Source organism: Crocodylus siamensis, chromosome 6 (assembly GCF_052110815.1).
Source record: "Crocodylus siamensis isolate JL-2025a chromosome 6, ASM5211081v1, whole genome shotgun sequence".
Classification (NCBI taxonomy): Eukaryota; Metazoa; Chordata; order Crocodylia; family Crocodylidae; genus Crocodylus; species Crocodylus siamensis.
This window is the reverse complement of record NC_143400.1, coordinates 46,991,363-47,013,878: the sequence shown is the minus strand read 5'-3', so window position 1 is coordinate 47,013,878 and position 22,516 is coordinate 46,991,363. Positions and strand designations below refer to the sequence as shown.

Sequence of the window (22,516 nt, the reverse complement as noted above, 5' to 3'; positions counted from 1 at the left end):
CTCACTATTAGATGCACCCTGTGTGCCACACAGTGGATGCCAACAAAGTTGGCATCACAACGGCCTTCACCATATTGGCACCATTGTCGGTGACCATGAACCCACGGGTGAGCTTGGCCTGCCCAATGAAACACCCCTGCACCATGTAGTTCATGGCTCCCATGATCTTCCTTGCTGGGTGGGACTCATCCAGCACCTCAGCTTGCAGTAGAGCCCACCGGCAGCCTGATTGATCTCACCAGTGCACTTTGAGGGAGAGGTAGGCGTGATTACCACCCCGTCTGCTCCAGATGTCAGAGGTGAAGTGCAAGGCTACCTGTGGCCTTGCCTTGTGCAGCTCCTCCCTCAAGTACTGCCTGCATGCCTCATGCAGAGAGGGCACCACCGCCCTGCTAGAGGTGGTGCATGTGGGCACTTTGTAAAATGGGGCCAGAAGTGCTACTAACCACCTGAACTCTAGCTGCTCAGCTAGGGAAAAGGCCTGGCTATCCAAAGCAAGCATCTCCCCTATGCTTTGTGTGATCTCACTAACCTTGGGAACGTGCCCCATTTTCTGTCCAGCTTTTCCCCACTGGTCCAGGATGGCCTGGCTCTGCTTAGGGGGGAAGGAGGCTTTGGGGTGAGTGGGGGACTTCCCTTTCAGCACACTCACACTGATGCCTGGCTGAGCAGGAAGAAGGGCAAGGGGGTGCTAACTCCTGAGATGCAGCAGCATTGCCATGGTGGAAAAGTGTCTAACACCTTTGCCATGGCTCATATGCCTTTGGCAGTGCTGGCAGATGGCAAACCTTAGATCATCTGCCACCTCAATATGCTTCCACACTACACTACTCCCCCACTTCTGGGTTGAGGCTGAGGATCCTGCCTTATCCCACTCCTCAGGATGCTGAGGCTCAACAGCAGGAGGAGCTGCCTCAGCTGAGCCGCTTGCCTCCACAACCTCAGCCTCCTCCGAGGTGCTGCTTTCTGCAGGAGACCTAGGTCTAGGGGAAATTTGAGGGATGTGGAGCAGAAATTCTGATTTCCCCTCAGTCCCCAGATTTGCTTGAGCCAGCGTGCTTAGCATCCCTGGCTGTAGCTCCAGTCCTCCTCTGGCAGCAGAAGGTTCACACTGAAAGCTGACATTAGGGTGGAGGAAACAGTGATTCCACTGCTGGTGCCCATTTCTGGACTGAGGGGAAGTGGTGCAGGTGCAGGGACGTCAGGTGAAGACATTGCTTCCGCCTCCTTTCTTCCACTGGCAGCACTGATGTCATGGCTGCTTGGGAAGAGAATGCACCTGTGGTTGGGGGGGGCGGGGACTTGCAGCTCTAGCTCTTCCCCGTACCCCCTCTCCCTCTTCTGCCAGAAGGCACCTGCCTTTCCAGCACACTTCATATTGATCTTTTCTGTGTTGCAAAAGGTCTGTGTGTATGTGTGTCAATCCTTTTGTATTGTGTATTTTATTCCCTCTGTTCCATGTGTGCACTGGCTTCTTTGATTGTTTGCTGCAGTGTTAAGAGTTATATAAAATTGTGTGCTGTCTGTCTGTCTGTCTTCTTCTCCTATGAATATCTGATTCTCCTATATATTGTGTGTCTGTGCGTGTGTATGTGCAGGTGTGCATGCAAACTGTGCCTCCCTGAATAGTGATGGATCACACTGTCAGGGAAAATACACTTTTCTTTTTTCAAAGTTTCCAAAAAAGAAAGAAAAAAGAAAAAAAGAGAGCAAAGATAAATTCAGAGAAATGAATTGAATAGTAATATTAATTGAATGATTAAGAAAAGATAAGCTAAACCCTACCCAATCCTTTCTAACAAGAAAAAGGAGCAGGCAAATTCAACTACTGAGTACAGCAAGCAAGCTGAAATGCTTGAGTCTGAGGGTTCCTTTGTCACACAGTTCCTGAGAGGTAACAAGCTAGGAAAAGGCACAGCATGCCTCCAAACAAAGGCTTTTATGCTGTTTCTAGTCCCTTCCCACAGACACTGTCATTGGAAAGGCACCTACACATGTCAGTCTTCCCCCACACTCCTCCTCCTCTCCACACTCTCCCTTACTCCCCGACTCCCGCTCCCCCTTCTAACTTTCAGTTTCAGTGGCCAAATCATCTAAAGCATTTCTGAAGCACTTCAGAAGTGCTGAACCACTTCAGACAGCTTAACTGACCCTGCAATTCGATCCTGGAATGGTGCTTTGGACGCCAAAGCGATTGAAGTGGCCCTGGATCTGAATCACAACCTGAAGCCTCACACAGCCCTATTAGACAGCAAAGACTGAGGGCACAAGCCTAGAACCTGCAAGGGGCTAGACCAGGGACAAGGGGACTAAAGCCCATGAGAGACCAGGCTTAAGCTTGGGCCTTGGATCTCAACAGTGGACTTTAGGATGGACTACTCTGCCAGAGGACTGTGGGCCAAAGTCAGGGAGTGTTAGCCAAGGGAAGGGCATAAGACCGAACACAAAACTCCTTTGTCCCCTATGGGCAGTCTCCCTGTCAGATTGTAACATCAAGGCATGGCAGGAAGGACAATAGTGTGAGACCCTGAGAAGCCAGAGAGGGAAAGCAAGGTGGGTTTGAGTGGTCTCTATACAGTGAGTTCCTGGTCCTAGCTTTGTACCAGTTACACTCCACTAAGCACTGTTTCTTCATATTCCCCGAAACAGTTACTAGAGAGGATATATAATTATTCATTGGAGCAGGTGAACTTGGTATCACACTGTATTGTGTTGGGAACTTGCTTAGCTTAAACTGGTACAAAGTGCCATGAGTTAGTACACCGCCCCCCTCCCCCCAACCCAGCAGACATTTGCCTGTTACAGCAATGGAGAGAATCAGAGTGCAGGACCTTGTCTCTCTTTTCTAGCTTCCTTCACTAAGAGCCTTTAACTTCATGTGGCCACCCACTTACCTACCTCAGCTTGCCCAGTCTTCTGGGAAGACCTGAGATTAGATTTTTCTGCCAGTGGCTAGATGTAGTCCCTGCAAGCCTGCTGACTCATCCAGCATGGAGTGTACAATTTTCTGCAAGCTTTTTCCAACCAGCCTTCTACACATTCTCTTCCCCAAGAAAGGGACCCTCTTCTATAGCTTTATCTCTAATTTTGCTTCTGGATCCTCCAGCCCTGCACTTTGCTTGTCGGCTTTAGTATAATATTAACCTCCCTGCCCCCCTCACCCCCCCGCAGGCCACTGCTATCTTGTCCCTGGCTCTACCTTCTCATTTACTCTAGCTTGCGGCCCTGTGGCCTGGGTTTTTCTCCTCATGGGCTTTGGCACAGTGTTAACACCTTCAGGCTGCAGCTTTCTCTCTCCTAGTGGTGCTCTGGTGAGGTACCGGAGGACTGGAAGAGGGCCAACATGGTCCTCATCTTCAAAAAAGGCAGGAAGGAGGACCCGGGAAACTATAGGCCGGTTAGTCTCACCTCGATCCTAGGCAAGCTATTCGAGAAAATTATGCTGGCACACATCCAGGAGGGGCCAGCAGGAGACTGCATGCTTAGGGGCAACCAACATGGGTTCATTAGTGGCAGGTCCTATCAGACCAACCTGGTGGCCTTTTACGGTCAGATCACCAGATCATTAGATGCAGGGGTAGCAGTGGATATAATCTTCCTGGAATTCCGGAAGGCTTTTGACACTGCCTCTCACCCTGTTCTCATTAAGAAACTGGGGGGCTGTGGTGTAGACACCCACACAGTCAAATGGGTCGCCAACTGGCTGGTGGGCCACACCCAGAGGGTGGTAGTAGATGGGTCCTTCTCAACCTGGAAGGACGTGGGCAGTGGGGTTCTGCAGGGCTCGGTCCTTGGGCCCGCACTGTTCAACATCTTCATCAGCGATTTGGATGAGGGGGTAAAAAGGACCCGGTTCAAATTTGCTGATGACACTAAGATGTGGGGGGATGTGGGTACATTGGAAGGATGCAACAGGCTACAATCAGACCTAGACAGGTTACAAGGGTGGGTGGACGAGAATAGGATGGGTTTCAACACAGACAAGTGCAAGGTGATGTACCTCGAGAGGAACAACCAGCACCATACCTACAGGTTGGGGAACTCCCCTCTTGTCAGCACGGAGGCGGAAAAGGATCTGGGGGTCATCATTGACTCCAAGATGAACATGGGCCAGCAGTGTGGAGAGGCAGTCAGGAAGGCCAACCGCACCTTGGCATGCATCCACAGATGCATCTTGAGCAGGTCCAAGGAGGTGATCCTCCCCCTCTATGTGGCACTGGTTAGGCCACAACTGGAGTATTGCGTCCAATTCTGGGCACTGCACTTCAAGAGGGATGTCGACAGCATAGAGAGGGTCCAGAGGAGGGCCACTTGTATGATCAGGGGACAACAGGGCAGGCCCTATGAGGACAGGCTGCGGGACCTGAACCTGTTCAGCCTCCAAAAGAGAAGGCTGAGGGGGGATCTTGTGGCCTGTTATAAACTAGTCAGGGGGGATCAGCAGGCATTGGGGAAGTCACTGTTTCCTCAAGCACCACCAGGAGTGACCAGGAATAACGGTCACAAGCTGGCAGAAGGTAGGTTTAGGTTAGATATCAGGAGGCACTACTTCACAGTCAGGGCAGCTAGGGTCTGGAACCACCTTCCAAGAGAAGTGGTGCTGGCTCCTACCCTGGGGGTGTTTAAGAGGAGGTTAGATGACCATCTTGCTGGGGTCATTTGACCCCAGTATTCTTTCCTGCTATGGCAGGGGGTCAGACTAGATGATCTGCTCAGGTCCCTTCTGACCCTACAATCTATGAAAGTATGAAGCTCAACTATCATCCTAGTGGCCTTGACAGAACCCTCCACCATAATACCAATCTTGGGATGCCCACTCCCTGCTGCCCATCCAAAAAAAGAAATTGTTTTCCCAACCTGGGAATCTTTTTCTCCCTGGGACTACCACCCAACTGTATCCACAATTAACACAGCCTTCTGACTGACCCATATATCAGCCCTCACTCTTTTGTTTCTTCTTCTCTGGAGGATGAGAGCTAGTTGCCTATCAGAGCTGTATCCCACCCCAAAGTTCTCTTGAGCATGGGGTTTCTATGTTATTGTCCAGTACTTTCTAACAGAGAAGTCCCCTGGTCCATTTTTACCCCCAAGGGGTGACTGCACAGGATCTGTCTATTCAGTGTTGCTGCCATGAGTGTGGTATCCTGGGGTGGACAAATGTTACTGTCTACATACTGCAGTTCTTCTTGGCTTTGTTCCACCAGACAGTCATACATCTCACATTTCCCACCATCTAAACATCCATCTAACCCTCCTCCAGATGGCCCTAATGTTGAGTTTCCTCATAAACACAGTGGACTCCAAGGGACCAATCCTCCAGTCTGGTTCAGCCCTGGTCCAGATATTGGCATCTTTCTTCCTGGCTGTGGCTGATGTTGTTGCCAGTATCTCACCTGGCTTCAGTTGTTGGTGGGGTTGCGATCTGCTTTCCCCAGTGTTGGCCCCAGATCAGGTCCACAGGTCCCCATCACAGCCTCCATTAACTTTCCTGCACAGAGAGGCTTCCCAGCTTCCTTCCCTGCCCAGCAAAGCACTCTTCCTGATTTTGAGGTCTTCCTTTTTCTCTTTTGGATCCTTCTTAGTTTGTGGTCCACTCCCTGCTCTTTTAAGGATTGCATGTTCTTTGCTTTGGGGAGCTGGGATTTTAGTGATTAGGGCTCCTTTGCTCAGACCTCACTCAGTTAGCACCTCTCAGTGAGCACCCGGACTCTGGTCTCCAGATCCTGTATCTCTAGTTCAGTGTGGCATTCTCCCTCTGCATCTCCCTTACAAAGGCTTGGTTGGTGTCTTTGGCTTTCTGTACAAGCTAAAGCTGAGAAGTCAGGGTTACCAGCTCTACATTTTCCCTCTGTTGCAAAACCACATCTCTTTCCTGGGAGGCCTTTGCTGGTCTTGACTTGAAGCATCCAGTTAGCCCTCCAACTGCTTCATTCTGGCTCTCTCATCAGCCCTCAAATTAACTTGTCATTTTTTTCCAGAGTGCTCGCAGGTTCTCTTCCCACTCTTGCTTTCATAGATTTCAGAGATTTCATACACATTAGGGCTGGAAGGGACCTCGGGAAATCATCGCGTCCAGGCCCCTGCCCAAAGGGCAGGAAGTCAGCTGGGGTCATAGGATCCCAGCAAGATAAGCATCCAATTTACTCTTGAAGGTGTTCAATGTAGGTGCTTGAACCACCTCCGCTGGCAAACTGTTCCAGACCTTGGGGGCTCGGACAGTAAAGAAATTCTTCCTTATGTCCAGCCTGAAACGGTCTTGCAGGAGTTTGTGACCGTTCGACCTCATCATCCCTTGGGGCGCTCTGGTGAACAGACGTTCCCCCAGATCCTGGTGGTCACCCCTGATAAACTTATAGGTGGCCATCAGATCACCCCTGAGCCTGTGCTTTTCCAGGCTAAAGAGTCCCATGGCTCTCAGCCTGTCACCGTAAGATCTGGTTTCCTGACCTCTGATCATGTGCGTGGCTCTCCTCTGGACTCTCTCAAGCTTCTCCACATCCTTTTTGAATTGTGGAGCCCAAAACTGGACGCAGTACTCCAGCTGTGGCCTCACCAAGGCCGAGTACAAGGGGAGAATGACGTCCCGGGATTTGCTCGAGAAGCATCTATGGATGCACGCCAGCATTTTGGTCGCTTTACTAGCTGCAGCATCGCATTGCAGGCTCATGTTCATCTTGTGGTCAATGATGACCCCCAAATCTTTTTCTTCTGTAGTGCTAACCAATGTAGCACTGCCGAGCCTATAAGGGTGCTGCAGGTTTTTCCTCCCAAGGTGGAGAACCTTGCATTTTTCGGTGTTAAACACCATGAGGTTCTCATCTGCCCATTTGCTGAGCTTGTCCAGGTCAGCCTGGATCACCCGCCTATCTTCTGGCGTGGATGCTTTGCCCCAAAGTTTGGTGTCATCGGCAAACTTGGCCAGTCCACTCCTGACTCCAATGTCCACATCATTAATGAAGATGTTGAACAGTATGGGTCCCAGGACAGAGCCTTGAGGGACCCCACTGGTCACAGGGCACCACGATGAGTGACTGCAATCAATCACAACTCTCTGGGTCCGACCACGAAGCCAATTTCCCAGCCAGCGGATCGTGGTGGAGCCAAAGCCACAACTGGGCAGTTTGGCCAAGAGGTGATCATGGGATACCAGATCAAAAGCTTTTTTGAAGTCAAGATATATGACATCAATCTCTTCTCCCTTGTCCAGGTGATAGGTCACCTGGTCATAGAAGGAAATGAAATTGGTCAAACAAGAACTACCCGCAACAAACCCACGCTGGCTGTCCCTTAGAATGTTAGCCTGGGCCAGTCCCTCAAGGATGGCCTTCTTAATAAACTTTTCTAAGATCTTCCCCAGGATAGAAGTCAGGCTAATGGGCCTGTAGTTAGCCGTATCCACTCTCCTCCCTTTCTTGAAGATTGGCACCACATTGGCCTTCTTCCAGTCTTCGGGCACTACACCAGAGCGCCAGGAGTTTTCAAAGATCCATGCCAGGGGCTGGGCTATGACGCTCGCCAGCTCCTTGAGTACCCTGGAGCTTTGTTTCTGATTCAATCATGATCAGCTAGCGCTTCAGCTCCTTCTTTTTCTCTGCCTCAACAGACATCTGAACTCCTTGCTTTTACTCTCTTCACTCCCTGCCATCAGCTATCAGCTCAGGGCAGCTACTTTGGCCTCAGCCTGCACACAGCTTTGGTGTTCCACCTCCAAAAGCCACTGTAGATATGCTGCCACCTCATGTACCTCATCATAAAACAGGTGAGACTTCAATATCTTGCCTTGTAGCTTGGCTAGGTCGTTGGAGTTTACACTACCCTGCACTCCCCACATAATGTCTTCCACCTCCCAGCACAGGAGGAACAGCTGCTTTTGCTCCTTCAACACGTCTCCCATTTCCATAATGAGCAGCCCTTTATGCCCCATGTCCCTTTAAATTGCCACAGCTCACTCTCAATTCACTTTCACAATGTCCTTTATCTTGTGGGGACCCTTTAGATTCTGCAGTGATCTTGAAACTGTTCACATTCTCCACCAAATGTAGCAGGTTGTGTACTTGTTTAGTGGAGTCTGTTACTATGTCTCTTGTGGTCTAAAAAAATAGCTCAGTCCTTTATTTCTGAGTTCACTGGCTTCTCAGAAAGTACCACAAGTGTATACCAGAAGACTATAACACAAATTTAACATCACATCTACAGGGTGCACTTGTAGTTCTGTGTCCTCGACAGGCCCAAAGAAGGTGCTTTTGACATCCTGATGTTTTCTCACACTGCCATGTCCCTTTTCAGGCAATCTTTGTCTCAGTTCCCTGGCATGGTCCTGCTGCTACTTGTGTTTCAGCCTTGAGTCTTCTCATACCCTGTGCCTAATACTGACTCCCTCTCCCTGTCTCTGTTCATCACTCTCCCATTTAGCTCACAGCTTCTCTCTTTCTCTCTTTCTTTCTCTTTCTCTCTCTCCCTTCTATCTCAGTCTCCACCAGCTGCCTTCCATAGGATCTTCTAACTTCCTGTGGCCAGCCAATTATTTAACTCAGCTAGCCTACTTCTCCAGTCAGACCTATGATTAGGGTTTACAGCCTGGGTCTGACTTCAGTTCCTGAAAGCTTGAAGATCCCTCCAACCTGAAGAAGGAGGAAACAAATTGTATGTGACAATTTAAATTTGATAGAACCCAGAGTCTCTTCCTGAATGTTAAAGCTATTTGTGAAAACTGCTGTAGAAACATGAGTTTCCTTTTTCCTGGGTAAATTAATAGATTGGAAAAGAATGAACTGTTTTGGAAGTTCTGAGTAAGAAAAGAGTTGAGCAAAGAGAAGTTTGTTAGTGGCTGGAAAAGGGTTAAGGGGAAGGAGTAGAAAGGAGACTTTCTGGTAACAAACAGGATGGTTAAAGCACAGCTTTTAAATTACTTCTTTGCATCTGTGTTCCTGGACATGGATACAAACACAACTCCCAGTAACACTTTAGTCTGGTGTGACAGAAATACCAATCCACCCATGGTTAGCACTGACCAGTGAACAGGACACTTGGAGGGGTTGGACATATTTAAATTGGCGGGGCCCAATGATCTTCACCCAAGGGTACTAAAGGAATTGGCCAGTGTCTTAGTGAAGCCACTGGTGCAACAGTTTGAGCACACGTGGCACTCAGGACTGGACCCAGAAGACTGGAAAAGGGCCATTGTGGTCCCTATTTTCAGGAAGGGGAGGCAGGAGAACCTGTTAGCCTCACCTCTGCTCTTGGCAAGACCCCACAGATGTAATGTTAAGGGGAAGCCAGCATGGATTTATAGCAGGCAGATCCTGCCTGACTAACCTGGTTTCTTTTTATGGCCAGATCACAGCATGCTTAGATGCAGGGGTGGAGATAGATGTTATTTACTTGGACTTTAAAAAGGCTTTTGACACAGTCTCACACCCAGTTCTTACAAGTAAACTGAGTAGCTGTGATGTTGATTTTTTCACAGTAAAATGGGTGAAAAACTGGTTCATGGGATGCACCCAGAGAGTGGTGGTGGATGGGGCAGTTTCTCCCTGGAGAGATGTGGGCAGTGGTGTCCCTCAGGGCTCTGTCCTTGGACCAGTGCTGTTTAATATCTTCATCAGTGATTTGGATGAGGAGGTTGAAAACACTCTGTTGAAATTTGCAGATGACACCAAACTGTGGGGTACAGTTAGCACACTGTAGAGCAGGGAGCAAATCCGGATGGATTTAGATAGACTGGGGAAGTGGAAGGATCAGAATAGGATGCAATTTAACAAAGATAAGTGCAAGGTGCTGCACCTAGAGAGAAAGAATCTCCAATGCACTTATAGACTGGGATGTACCATTCTGAGTACCACAACAGTGGAAAGGGATCTCAGAGTCTTAGATGATGCAAAAATGAATATGACTTACCAATGTGATGAGGTAATAAGTAAGGCTAGCCGCACTCTGTCTTGCATTTGTAGGTGCATCATGAACAGGTCTAGTGAGGTGATGCTTCCCCTCTATCCAGCATTGGTCAGGCCACAGTTGGAGCACAGCATCCAGTTTTGGGTGCTGCACTTCAAGAGGGATATGGATAACCTTCAGAAGGTTCAGAGAAGGGCTACTCGTATGGTTGAGGGCCTGTAGGTAAGATCCTATGAAGGCAGACTGACGGACCCGAATCTCTTCAGCCTTTGCAAGAAACGGCTTAGAGGTGATCTTGTGGCTGTCTACAAACTCATCATGGGGGTTCAGCATGGAATAGGGTATACTCTATTTACAAGCGTGCCGCTCAGGGTTACTAGAAATATTGGCCACAAACTAAAAGAGAGTAGATTTAGATTGGATATCAGGAAGAAATTCTTTATCACGAGGGTTGCAGAAATATGGAATGGGATTCCAAGGGATGTGGTGCTTTCTGTTACATTAGAGGTGTTCAAGAACAGATTAGACAGGCACCTATCTGGGGTTATTTAATACCAGCGCTCTCTCCTGCCTAGAGCAGGGAGGTCAGACTTGATGATCTACAAGGTCACTTCCAACCCTAGAAATCTATGAAATCTATGAGAGGCTGCATCACCCCACATCTCTGACAGTGGGATATCTGGCATTGTGACTACAGAGTATGACCCCGAGTGCCTCACTGCTCAAAGTTGTGTTACAGTGCCGGAGGTGGTGACTATACAGAGTAATCACAATGCTAGTGATCTCCTATTGTGAGCATATTCTTGAAGGTGTTTGATATCACGTAAAAAGGTAGCAGAAATTAGAGAGGGCCATGACTGCAATGCCTTCCTCACATAGTGACAGAGAGTTCACTATCCTCAGTTTATCATTCTGAAGAAATACCATAGAGTTGTAGATATGTACATCTTTAATCAGCCCCTATGTTTATATTCATCAATGCATGGTGATACAGGATTTGATGACATACTTGTCATCATTTTCCATTTTTAAATTCTTTTCCCTGTAATTTCTTCTTCTTTTTTTGTTGTTATTAATATATGTATATCCACATATGTTACCTAATGGTTACAAAATGTGATACCTCTGTACACCCAAATCTCATCCAAGCAAATCAGACTTCTGCATGTACTTTTCTTTTCAGTCCCCTTGACTTGCCTTATTTTCAAGACAGACATTGCTAAATGGGGCAGACTGAACTGTGCCAGCAGGTGTCTTAGCACTGTTGATCCCCTTCATTGGGTAAAATAAATGTCACCTGCTGTTCTGCTCATTCATCTCGTGGGATAATGGGCAGTATGTTTTCTGGGGGATTAAGGTGTCCTGTTCAGTGTGCCCCAGGAATTACCCTCAAGCCCCTGGAGGTTCTGACCAGCATTCCCCTCCTTCTTCTCTGTGTCATAGGCAGTGAATGCAAGGGTTTCTGCCTCAACCCTCATCCTGATGACTCGGACTGCAATGGGTACCTGGTGCAAGCCCAGGTTGCCTAAGGTAAATTTCTATGTGACTGCCTGTGGCAGTGAATCCTGACAAGTCTACAATCCTGTCTCTTTCCTCATTCCCAGACCTAGGCACCTGGCTGTTTCATGGAAAGTTCTTTCCTCATCGGCAGTGGGGAAAAATGATTTTCACAATGACTTCTTTTTGCAGTAATGAAACAAAAGAAATCCTTTTTGGCCAAATTCTATTTCACTTCTAAAGCACCTTGGTGCTTTAGTACACTAGGCATCTAAGTTCAAACATTCTAGGTAGATTGGTTATTTGAAAACAATTGGTGCAAATGTAGAGTAAAACTAAAGATAAGTGGGTGGTCCTCTATTCCACTGCTTTTTGTATCATAATCTTCAAACTAAGATGAAGATGTGTTATAAAAAGTTGAACAAGAAAATACGTATCAGAGATTCCATCAGGGTGGAATAGGATTGCAATTAGAACTTCAGGCTCAGTTAGGAAAGTGTTTTTAGGGAATTTCTGATAAAAATGCATCTCTGACTTCTGATCATATTAACTTTTAAAAGAAAGTAGAGGTTACTGTCATGGAGTTCACATGTGTAGTTATTAAGCCGAGGAATCTTTTCCACTCTAAAATAGACGGAGGAATTGGGGGTTTCTCCAACCCTCCATGGCTTCAGGAGATGCATATGATCTATCTGAGTTCAGTGACTACTGCCCACTAGGGTAATTTTGAAATCCAAGTATCTAACCCATCTCAATCTCATTCAACCCCTGTTCCTTGGCTAACAGCTTACTTTCCACTGAGGAGAGTAACAATGCTCCCTTAGTTGCATGAATACCACATGCCCCCAGAGGCTAGGGAGGCACAGCAAGCTCCCACAGGTGGCTGCAGTGCTTTCAGCAACAGGAATATGGCAGTGGCAAGCACTGAGCTCCTGCAGGTGGCTGTGGCACTGTCAATGGTGGGAATGTGGCAGCAGCAAGTAGTGAGCTCCTGCAGGTGCCCACAGCACTGTCAGTGTCGGGGAGAGCATGCAGCACCATTTTTCCAGGGGGTGCACCGCCATGATTGGAGGGCACATGCACCCGTGTACACCCCCAATATGTCACCAATGCCTAATTTATATACCCCAAACTGGGCATTCTTATTATAATGTTGTTTCTGAGTCTCTCTTGCATGGGGTGGATGTTACAGGAGATTACACATAAGTCCTTTAGAGGGACTGTGTGCACATAGGGGTCATGCTGGCCACTGGAATGATGCATAAGGCTAGAACACAAATCAGCAATTTAGCCACTTAAGTCTATTATGTCCATGACTTGCATGGCTATATTAACTAAGAGGGTCACCCTCATGGATGTACAACTTGACATTGTCTCCCAGTCAGTGCTTGGATGTACACACTAGGCTCTTGTGAAAAGTAAGAGGAAAGGAATTTATTACCATGCCTTTCATGGAGGACTCAGGCAAAGTGCATCTCTTTTTATTTATGATGGGAGGTGATCTGATAACAGTGTGTGTGTGTGTGTGTGTGTGTGTGTGTGTGAATATATATATATATATATATATATATATATAACTTGATGAACAGAAAATACTAGGCACTAATTGTGTAACTCTGTAGAGAGAAGCAAAGTAAAAATCTATGGTTGGAAGTAGAAACAAAACATTCAAATTAAATAAGCCTTCACCTTTAACAAGGAAAATAATTGACCACTGGAGTAAATATCCAAGGGAAAAGTTGATCATAAGTTGATGTATTTCATATCATGATCGGATGACTTTCTGGAAGAAATGTTTTTGTCAGACGCTAAATTGAAATCAACACAGGTTTATGGAGTAATGTTGCCCTGAGGGGTCAGGCCAATGCTCACGATCTTAATATTGTGCTGTTAGAAAGGAGGGGTTGGTGTACAACTGCACATGCACACATAAAAATCAATTAAGCACACACTCACTAGCTGCATACACCCCTATTAGGCATACACACTCACACTACCAGCTCAGGCACATACACTACACACCCCAAAAGTTAGACACAATTCAATAATTTGTATATCATGCACACAACGCCATATATATATGCACACACACTCACACTAGCAACTCAGATACACACTCATTCAAAATAACTAGTCTGGGTTCACACACACTACACACACCAAATTTAGAATCAGTTACCAGTTACCAACACCTGCACATTCAATACACATATGTAGATTACTAATTCATATACCACGCACACACACAGTATCTGTATCTGTATACAACTATATATGTGTATCCACTAATTTACACACATACCACCCACCTACACATACACACAAGTGAGTTCCTAAGTTGGGTATTGTGATATGTATAAATATATGTGCTTGGTGTACTTGGGATACCTGGAGAAAGATTAAGGTAAGAAAGTAGAAGTGGAAGAGGTTAAAGTTACCAGGACCGGGATTAGAACTGCCAGACTACAGGGGCCTGGGCTGAAGAACTGAGGCTCGGGGGTAACTTTAGGTTAATTGATCTTAATTGATTAAAAGACAACGCCCAAAGCCTGCAGAATAGGAAAGCATGCCGGTACAGAGGGGAGCTGAAAAGGTAGATGGGAAGGGGATAAAATGGGTCTAAAAGAAAGTGTGGGTGTTAAAGAGGGACTCTGGGTGTGGGGAGCCAGAGAAGTTGCAGAGAGTGGCAGTAGGTGCTGGAAGCTGGAGAGAACTGCAGGACAGCGAATAGGAGCTGGGAAGCTGCAGGGGGGTAGGAATTACAGAAGGGGAGGAAGCCTGAAAACAGAGAGAGAGGCAGCAGAAAGTCACAGGAAAAGCAGCAGGGACAGTAGGAAAGCTAGGAGAAGCTGAGAGGTGGCACAAAAGGGGAGATAGAATTGGGAGGAGATGGGGAAATTAGCAGACAGGGTGGGAACTGGAGCTGAAAGAGAGAATGAGGCTGGAATTTAAGATAGGGAAGAGACATGAGTTTTGCCTGTCAGCAGCTAGAGGTGCAGGGTCCCAGAACCCCTGCACCTATCTCGTTGACAGCTGGCAGGCTTTGTGGCCTCAGCAGGGGCTAGCGTGCCTGCAGCTTTCATCCTGCTGTGCCTTAACACACACAGTGTTACCCATGTCACAAATTTTGCTTGTTCACACCTTGTGGTGCAGTTTTCCCCAAACCCCTACACCTATCTCCTTGAAAATTGGCAGGTTTTGTGGCCTCTGCAGCGGATAGCATCTCTGCAGTTTTGACCCTGCTGTGGCTTAACATACACACATGACATGAGTTTTGCTTTCAGAAATTTGGGGTGCAGTTTGCCAGAAAAACCTACACCTATCACCTTGAAACTTGGCATACATCATGCACTCAGCATATGCTACCATCCTTGCAAGTTTTATCTGAATCAGCCAACAAGAAAGTTATAGATATTTAATTGATTCCCCATTATACCCTATGGCCGAATCTCCATCTTTTCTAAATTGATTTGGAAGCTCTGAATTGATTTGGAAAGCCTAAAGCTTCCCACAATTCATTTTGGATTAATAAATTCAGTCTCTGAATCAACTGAATCATCTCTGAATCCGAATGATGATGTGAAGCTTTTCACAGCCCTACCTAATAGTAATATCATAATGACTACCAAGTTCAAACAGGAGCCACATTAGCTACTCAGATCATCAAAGCCTGAGCGTCACAGTTCTTAGAGGGAAAAGCAATTAGCCATGTTTAGTTTGAAGCCAGAGAGCAGTTGGGGTAAAGGTACACCTTGTAGATTACATAAGAGGTATTTATTCAAGCAATGGGACCACACTTAACACAATCCATTCTGTGGGAAGTTTCTTGTTTCACAATATTATGTTTAAGGTGATTTTGAAAATTTTCTGATTTAATAATAACACCAAGTGTTAAGCTTTCAAACCATTTTGGAGCTAGCTTAATCATTTTTCATGAAAATCCATAAAGAAAGTGATGCTGCAACTAGGAGAGGGGGCCCAAATACACATATCCCATCTCATTGCTGAGGGACCTAGCTTCTACACTATGGAGTATTTCAGGGGGAAGCTTTCTCCTACCACAGGACTTTAAGAATCATTCTCATTACAGAAAACAAAATTTAAAAAAAGGAATAGAAAAGGTCAGCTATTACATACACTCTTGGGTACAGATTATTTTGGCGATATTCATGCTTTTCAAGCATCTCAACTCCTACAGCACAATCAAAAATGTTTGTATTGAAGATGTCCATGATAACTCAACCATTCCTGTCATTAAGGGAGAAATTAATGGTTATAGACTAAAAGGCCATTGCACCCTGTTACATAACATTAGAATATGTTAAATATTTGTTCCCATTAGCATAGGTAATTATTTTCAAATGCTAAAATAAATTCACATGGCTTTCATTTTCTGCAGTATATTCACCAGAGCTGCCTTTACCTCCTTGTTCCTCAGGCTGTAGATGATAGGATTTAACATGGGAGTTAAGATACCACACTGGATAGAGAAGAGTTTGTCAAGAACCACAGAAGAGATTGAACTAGGTCTCAGATATCGAAACAAACCAGCCCCATAGTACAAAACAACCACAGTGAGATGGGAGCTGCAGGTAGAGAAGGCTTTACCTCTACCCTCAGCAGAGCGTATTTTAAGGATGGTAGAGATGATGTAGCTGTAAGAAACCAGGATGATGCAGAATGAAGTCAAACCAAAAAACGTAACTGAAATGAGAAGTGTCATCTTACTGATGAAAGTCTCTGTGCAGGACACTTCTAGTAAAGATGGGAGCTCACAACTGAAATTGTTGAGTTCATCTGGCCCACAGAAATGTAAGTGTAATATAGGAACAGTGTTTGTCAGTGCACACGGTATGCTGATCAGCCATGCACCACCCACCAGTTGTATACAGATCTGCTTATTCATAGTCTCTGCATAATGCAGTGGGTCACATATGGCAGTGTATCTATCATAGGCCATTGCTGATAGCATGAAAACTTCTGTACAGACCATGAGAAACATTAAGCTTATCTGGGCAATGCAGCCATGGAAAGAAATGGTTTTCTCATCTGCCACAAAATTCTGCAACATCTTTGGGACAGTGACTGAAGAATAGCAGATGTCAAGGAAGGATAAATGGAATAGGAAAAAATACATAGGGGTGTGAAGGTGAGGATCAGCTTTTGTCACCACCATGATGGCCCCATTCCCCACCACAGTTATTAAGTATGTAAGTAGAAACAGCGCAAAAAGGAAAGCCTGGAGCTGTGGGTCACTAGAAAAACCTAACAGAACAAAATAGTTGACAGTCGTTTGGTTCCCCAATGCCATTTTTTCACCAAACTTTGGACCTAGAAGAAGAAATGAATAAAGAAACATATTTTAAAAATTAAAAATTAAGAAAATGTACTTCTCCATTTATGGGTAAGGAGATCTCTATATAAAGAACTTTGTCATTCTGCTGAAACCTCCATATTTCCAAATAGCTTTTAATGAAAAATGGATTTTTAATAGGAAGTTATCACTAATGGAAAAAAAATAGAAATCTCAATTTTTTTTTCCTTGTCTTTTGTTTATTATGTAAGCTGCTTTGTATATATTAAAATGCATCTCACACTTACTGCTTGATGATGGCAGCAGAAAACATTTAAGGAAATGTGCATGTATTCTCAAAGAGATTATGTAACTTGAAGGGGAGAAAGGGGGAATAGAGTGAAGTTTGGTAAGAGAAGAAGATTGTTCAGGTTTCTTTTCAGTTTATTTTTGGTAGCTAGAAGCCAAAATAATAATGGTTTTGATTATGACCACAATATTCTTACATGGGTAGTTGGGGTATTTCAGATAACTCATCTTCATAGCATAAGCAGTAGCAATTTTAAAAGATAATTTAGGTCACATATTCAAGTTTAATATCCACTGTTTCATTAATATGGGAATTGCAAACAATATGAATGTTTTTATCCATCATAGTTAAACAGCATTCAAAATGCCTCAGTACAGTTGTTTGCAAGCTCTTCTTATATTGAAATAACTGCCAATGATTTTCCCCTTCACTCAAGCATGTTTCCTGATACAGAACTTAGTTTTCCCTTGGACTACCTTTAGAAGTCCAATTACAGCCTCTGCAGGACACATGACTGCCAAATTCTAAGTCTGAGAATGAAATTCCATATAGTCTTATCTAAGAATGGGTTACATGTCCCAGTGTAGCTGTATAAATGTCATTTTTGGCATTAATGCAGATTTGAGATTCTGTTTCCCCTTTCAGGCATGATAGGGTACCCAGGTAGGCACACAATGATGTAAGTTGCTGACAGGAGAGCCTGAGAAAAAAATAATATAAAAAACACTGTCTCAGAATAGAGGTGGAGGGTTCTGCCACCTAGGGCATGTATATACAAGGTTCTTTAAAATGCATTAATGCTCTTTAGAAATGGTGATTTTGAGCTAAAATGCCTACTATGTTTATACCTGCATATGCAGGTATCAAATTTAGGCATGAATATTTAAAGTGCATTTAATAGACATGTAGATGTAAGCACATTAACACAGTATGTGTGGACTGAGTTGGAACTAACTTTAGTCCCAAGTCAGTTCACACACAGTGTCAATTCACTTTAATGCCTGCACGTGTAGACACTTGCCTAAAGCTGCTTAATGGGCATTAGGCTAATGCGCAGTGAATTTAGATGTGCTTAAATGCATGTGTAGATACACCCCTAGTAGCCCACTAGCTGAATCATTGGGACTCTGGTCTAGCAGAAGTATCAGTTTCTTGCCTCTGTCTAGTAGTCGGGATTTGGACCAAGCACCATTTTCTTGAGGCTGGTCCATTGGGCAGAAAACAAAGAAAAATGTGTGGTGCCAGAATGGGAGGGAGTCAGAAACAGTGTGGATTAGTAACATGGACACAGATCCAAAAGAAAGAAGAGCCTCTACTTCCGTTCTAGTCTCATTACCCAGTGGGCAAAAGCTGTGAGTCATGGGCAGGACATTCATAGTTACAGACACTGAACCCTGAAGTGTCTTTTTTTCTCGCTGATTTGACAGAGCCAGAAACTAATCACCTTCCCTGCTTGCCCATCTTTGTCTTTTTTTTTGTCTTACTTTGTCTTTGTTGAATCTTAGTTCATTTTACCATCTTGGCTCCTTTTATTTTCAAGCCTGACATAGTATATAGTGTTGCTTTCACAGAATCGAGTATCCATTGCATCCTAGACTTCAGTGTTTTTCTTGGGCCAAATACAACATGAATAACCCTGATAGGTCTCTTTCATTTTCAGAAGTTGTTATGATTGTAATAGAGCAGGGATGAGCAAAATACAGGCTGCAGGCCAGATCTGACCCACCAGGCCATTCTATCTGGCCCACGAGTCCCCTAGAAATATAGAAAATTAATAATAGATAATAATAAAGATGTTGAAAAGTACTGGACCAAAAAAGGTCTTTATCAGTGATTTGGATGTAGGGGTAAAGAACTCTGAGGACCAAGATATGGGGAAGTGTGGTCACACTTAAAGATAGGCTAGAGATACAGGTGGATCTAGACATGCTAGCAAGTTGGGTGAGTTGGAACCAGATGAAGTTCAGCATTGAGAAATGTAAAGTGCTCCATCTAGGGGTGAACAACCCCCTACGCACTCACAGGCTTGGTGGTGCCAAACTGATCAGCACCACAAATAAAAGGGACCCGGGGATAATAAAACACCACATTATGAGAATGAGCCAGCAGGGCAAACAATAATCTGGCATGCATCAATTGATGCATCTCCAGCAAAACCAAGGAAGTGATTCTCCCCCTGTACATGGCATTGGTGAGACCACAGCTAGAGTACTGCAGCCAGTTCTGGGTGCTATACTTTAACAAGGACATGGTAAAGCTTGAGAAAGTCCGGAGAAGGGCCACTCATATGATCAGAAACTTGCATGGCAAGCCATATGAGAAAAGGCTGAGGGATCTGGGTCTCTTCAGCCTGAAAAAGAGACCGTCAGGTCCCTTAGGGTTTCCCTGGGGAAAACCAGGAGTAATGGCAACAAACTCCTGGAAGACTGCTTCAGGCTCAACATTAGGGAAAATATTCTTCACAGTTAGGGTGTCCATACTGTGTAATAAACTCCCTCCAGAGGTGGTGCAGTTGCCTACCCTGCAAATCTTCAAGTGGAGACTAGACAGTCACCTTGCAGTGGTAACCTGACCCCAACTGTCTTTCCTGCCCAGTGCAGGGGGCTAGACCCAATGATCTTCCAAAGTCCCTTACAGCCTTACAATCTATGAATATTTATCTCATCCTGGCTACCTGTCAAAGATGGCAGGAGATAGAGGCAGTAGGACCCAAGGGGAGCTGGTGGAAGGACTCAGCTGCAAGGCCTGCCAGGCCCTGCCCCACCCCTAGCCAGAAGCCTTTGCTTACAAGAGGCTTCTGGCCTGGGAGCGTGGGGCTGTTACCACTTCCCTCAGCTGGAGAAGAAAATTCAGATAAGAGTTGAGTGTTGGGGGGGAGCCAAGGGAGGACCACAGATGATAACCCCAGTCCTCAGGGTGGGGCCAGATTCTGCTGAGTCATAGATTTCATAGACATTAGGGCTGGAAAGGACCTCGGGAAATCATCGCGTCCAGGCCCCTGCCCAAAGGGCAGGAAGTCAGCTGGGGTCATAGGATCCGAGCAAGATTAGCATCCAATTTTCTCTTGAAGGTGTTCAATGTAGGTGCTTGAACCACCTCCACTGGCAGACTGTTCCAGACCTTGGGGGCTCGGACAGTAAAGAAATTCTTCCTTATGTCCAGCCTGAAACGGTCTTGCAGGAATTTGTGACCGTTCAACCTCGTCATCCCTTGGGGCAGTCTGGTGAACAAACGTTCCCCCAGATCCTGGTGGTCACCCCTGATAAACTTATAGGTGGCCATCAGATCACCCCTGAGCCAACACTTTTCCAGGCTAAAGAGTCCCATGGCTCTCAGCCTATCATCATAAGATCTGTTTTCCTGACCTCTAATCATGTGCGTGGCTCTCCTCTGGACTCTCTCAAGCTTCTCCACATCCTTTTTGAATTGTGGAGCCAAAACTGGACGCAGTACTCCAGCTGTGGCCTCACCAAGGCCGAGTACAAGGGGAGAATGACGTCCCGGGATTTGCTCGAGAAGCATCTATGGATGCAAGCCAGCGTTTTGGTCGCTTTACTAGCTGCAGCATCGCATTGCAGGCTCATGTTCATCTTGTGGTCAATGATGACCCCCAAGTCTCTTTCTTCTGTAGTGCTATCCAACGTAGGACTGTCGAGCCTATAAGGATGCTGCATGTTTTTCCTCCCAAGGTGGAGAACCTTGCATTTTTCGGTGTTAAACACCATCAGGTTCTCGTCCACCCATTTGCTTAGCTTGTCCAGGTCAGCCTGGATCACCCACCTATCTTCTGGCATGGATACTTTGCCTCAAAGTTTGGTGTCATCGGCGAACTTGGCCAGTCCACTCCTGACTCCAATGTCCACATTATTAATGAAGATGTTGAACAGGATGGGTCCCAGGACAGAGCCTTGAGGGACCCCACTGGTCACAGGGCACCACGATGAAAGACTGCCATCAATTACAACTCTTTGGGTCCGACCACGAAGCCAATTTCCCAGCCAGCGGATCGTGGTGGAGCCAAGGTCACAACTGGCCAGTTTGGCAAAGAGGTGATCATGGGTTACCAGATCAAAAGCTTTTTTGACGTCAAGATATATGACATCAATCTCTTCTCCCTTGTCCAGGTGATATGTCACCTGGTCGTAGAAGGAAATGATATTGCTCAAGCAAGACCAACCTGCAACAAACCCATGCTGGCTATCCCTTAGGATGTTGGTGTTGGCCAGTCCATTAAGGATGGCCTCTTTAATAAACTTTTCTAAGATCTTCCCCAGGATAGAAGTCAGGCTAATGGGCCTGTAGTTAGCCGGATCCACTCTCCTCCCTTTCTTGAAGATTGGCACCACATTGGCCTTCTTCCAGTCTTCGGGCACTACACCAGAGCGCCAGGAGTTTTCAAAGATCCGTGCCAGGGGCTGGGCTATGATGCTCACCAGCTCCTTGAGTACCCTGGGGTGCAGATTGTTAGGGCCGGCTGACTTGAAGGTATCCAGCTTCTCAAGATGTTCCTTCACGAGGTCAGCATTTATGGAGGGTAGGGGATCCCCCTCACCCAGATTTCCCTGTCCCATAGCAGGCATGGGCATCCCGTGGGACTGATGAAAGACTGACGCAAAGTACCTAGATTTGGAATAGATTTAGCTTGTGCACTGAGGATCGCTTCCTTGAGAAGCAACCACTCTTCTTGAACTCCCAACTCCCTGGGGTCATGGTCCCTGAGGGCCTGACCGACTAGCCTCTTGAGCTTGTCAAAGTCGGCTTTTCTGAAGTCAAGGACTTCTGTGTTGCTGACTGACTTGCCAGCTTTACGGCGGATGGTGAAGGTGATCAGCTCGTGGTCGCTGTCACCCAACTTCCCATCAATCACTAGGTTGCCAATTAGGTCATCCCCCGTAGCCAGTACCAGGTCAAGCAGCGCTTTGCCTCTTGTTGGCCCATAGACTTCTTGGGTCAGGTAGAGGTCATCCACACATGAGAGAAAGCTTTGCGCCCGCTCAGATTTAGCTGAGTGATCTTCCCACGAGATGTCCGGGTAATTGAAGTCACAAAAGACCTCACAGTTCTTTACAGAACTTAACTCAATTCATACAGGGAAATACTTTCACTGACAACAGCAACACAGAGTCTTAACTCTTAACCTTGACTCTTAACCTTGACTCTTTCTACTCACAGTTAATTCTTACACAGTGGGTCTGACGGTTCTGGCAGCAAAAGTTCAGATAGAGTGAGCCTCAAGTAGTGAATCAGGAAGACACAGAGACAGCCTCTCACTGGAAAGCCCCAGTAGAGATTTCAAAAGGTCTCTTACCTTGGTTTGGCACCAGGGCTTCAGTGAAGAGATATCTGTGTCCCAACTGATCACTCTGGGTGTCTCTATCTGAGTCACGGCACCAAATTGTGGAAGAAATCAAACTTCGCGTTGTGGTTGAATCAGAACTGACAGAGCCAGCTTTTCTTTATTTAAGGCTATACTGTGATCACAGGGAGAATTCCACACAGCAAGGGGACTCACCCACCTGTCT

General features: G+C 46.0%; 1 protein-coding gene across 1 annotated transcript; it reads right to left on the bottom strand.

Annotated features, from left to right (window-relative positions):
* Positions 1–15,766: 15,766 nt before the first annotated feature.
* Positions 15,767–16,702, bottom strand: LOC149862648 (olfactory receptor 5AN6-like). Its single transcript, XM_090054288.1, has one exon. The coding sequence runs from the start codon at positions 16,700–16,702 to the stop codon at positions 15,767–15,769; it is 936 nt and encodes a 311-aa protein (XP_089910414.1).
* Between the last annotated feature and the right edge of the window lie 5,814 nt (positions 16,703–22,516).

Bases quoted from the DNA above. Each gene is read 5' to 3' on its own strand.
- LOC149862648 (XM_090054288.1), bottom strand. From the start codon at position 16,702: ATGGCATTGGGGAACCAAACGACTGTCAACTATTTTGTTCTGTTAGGT.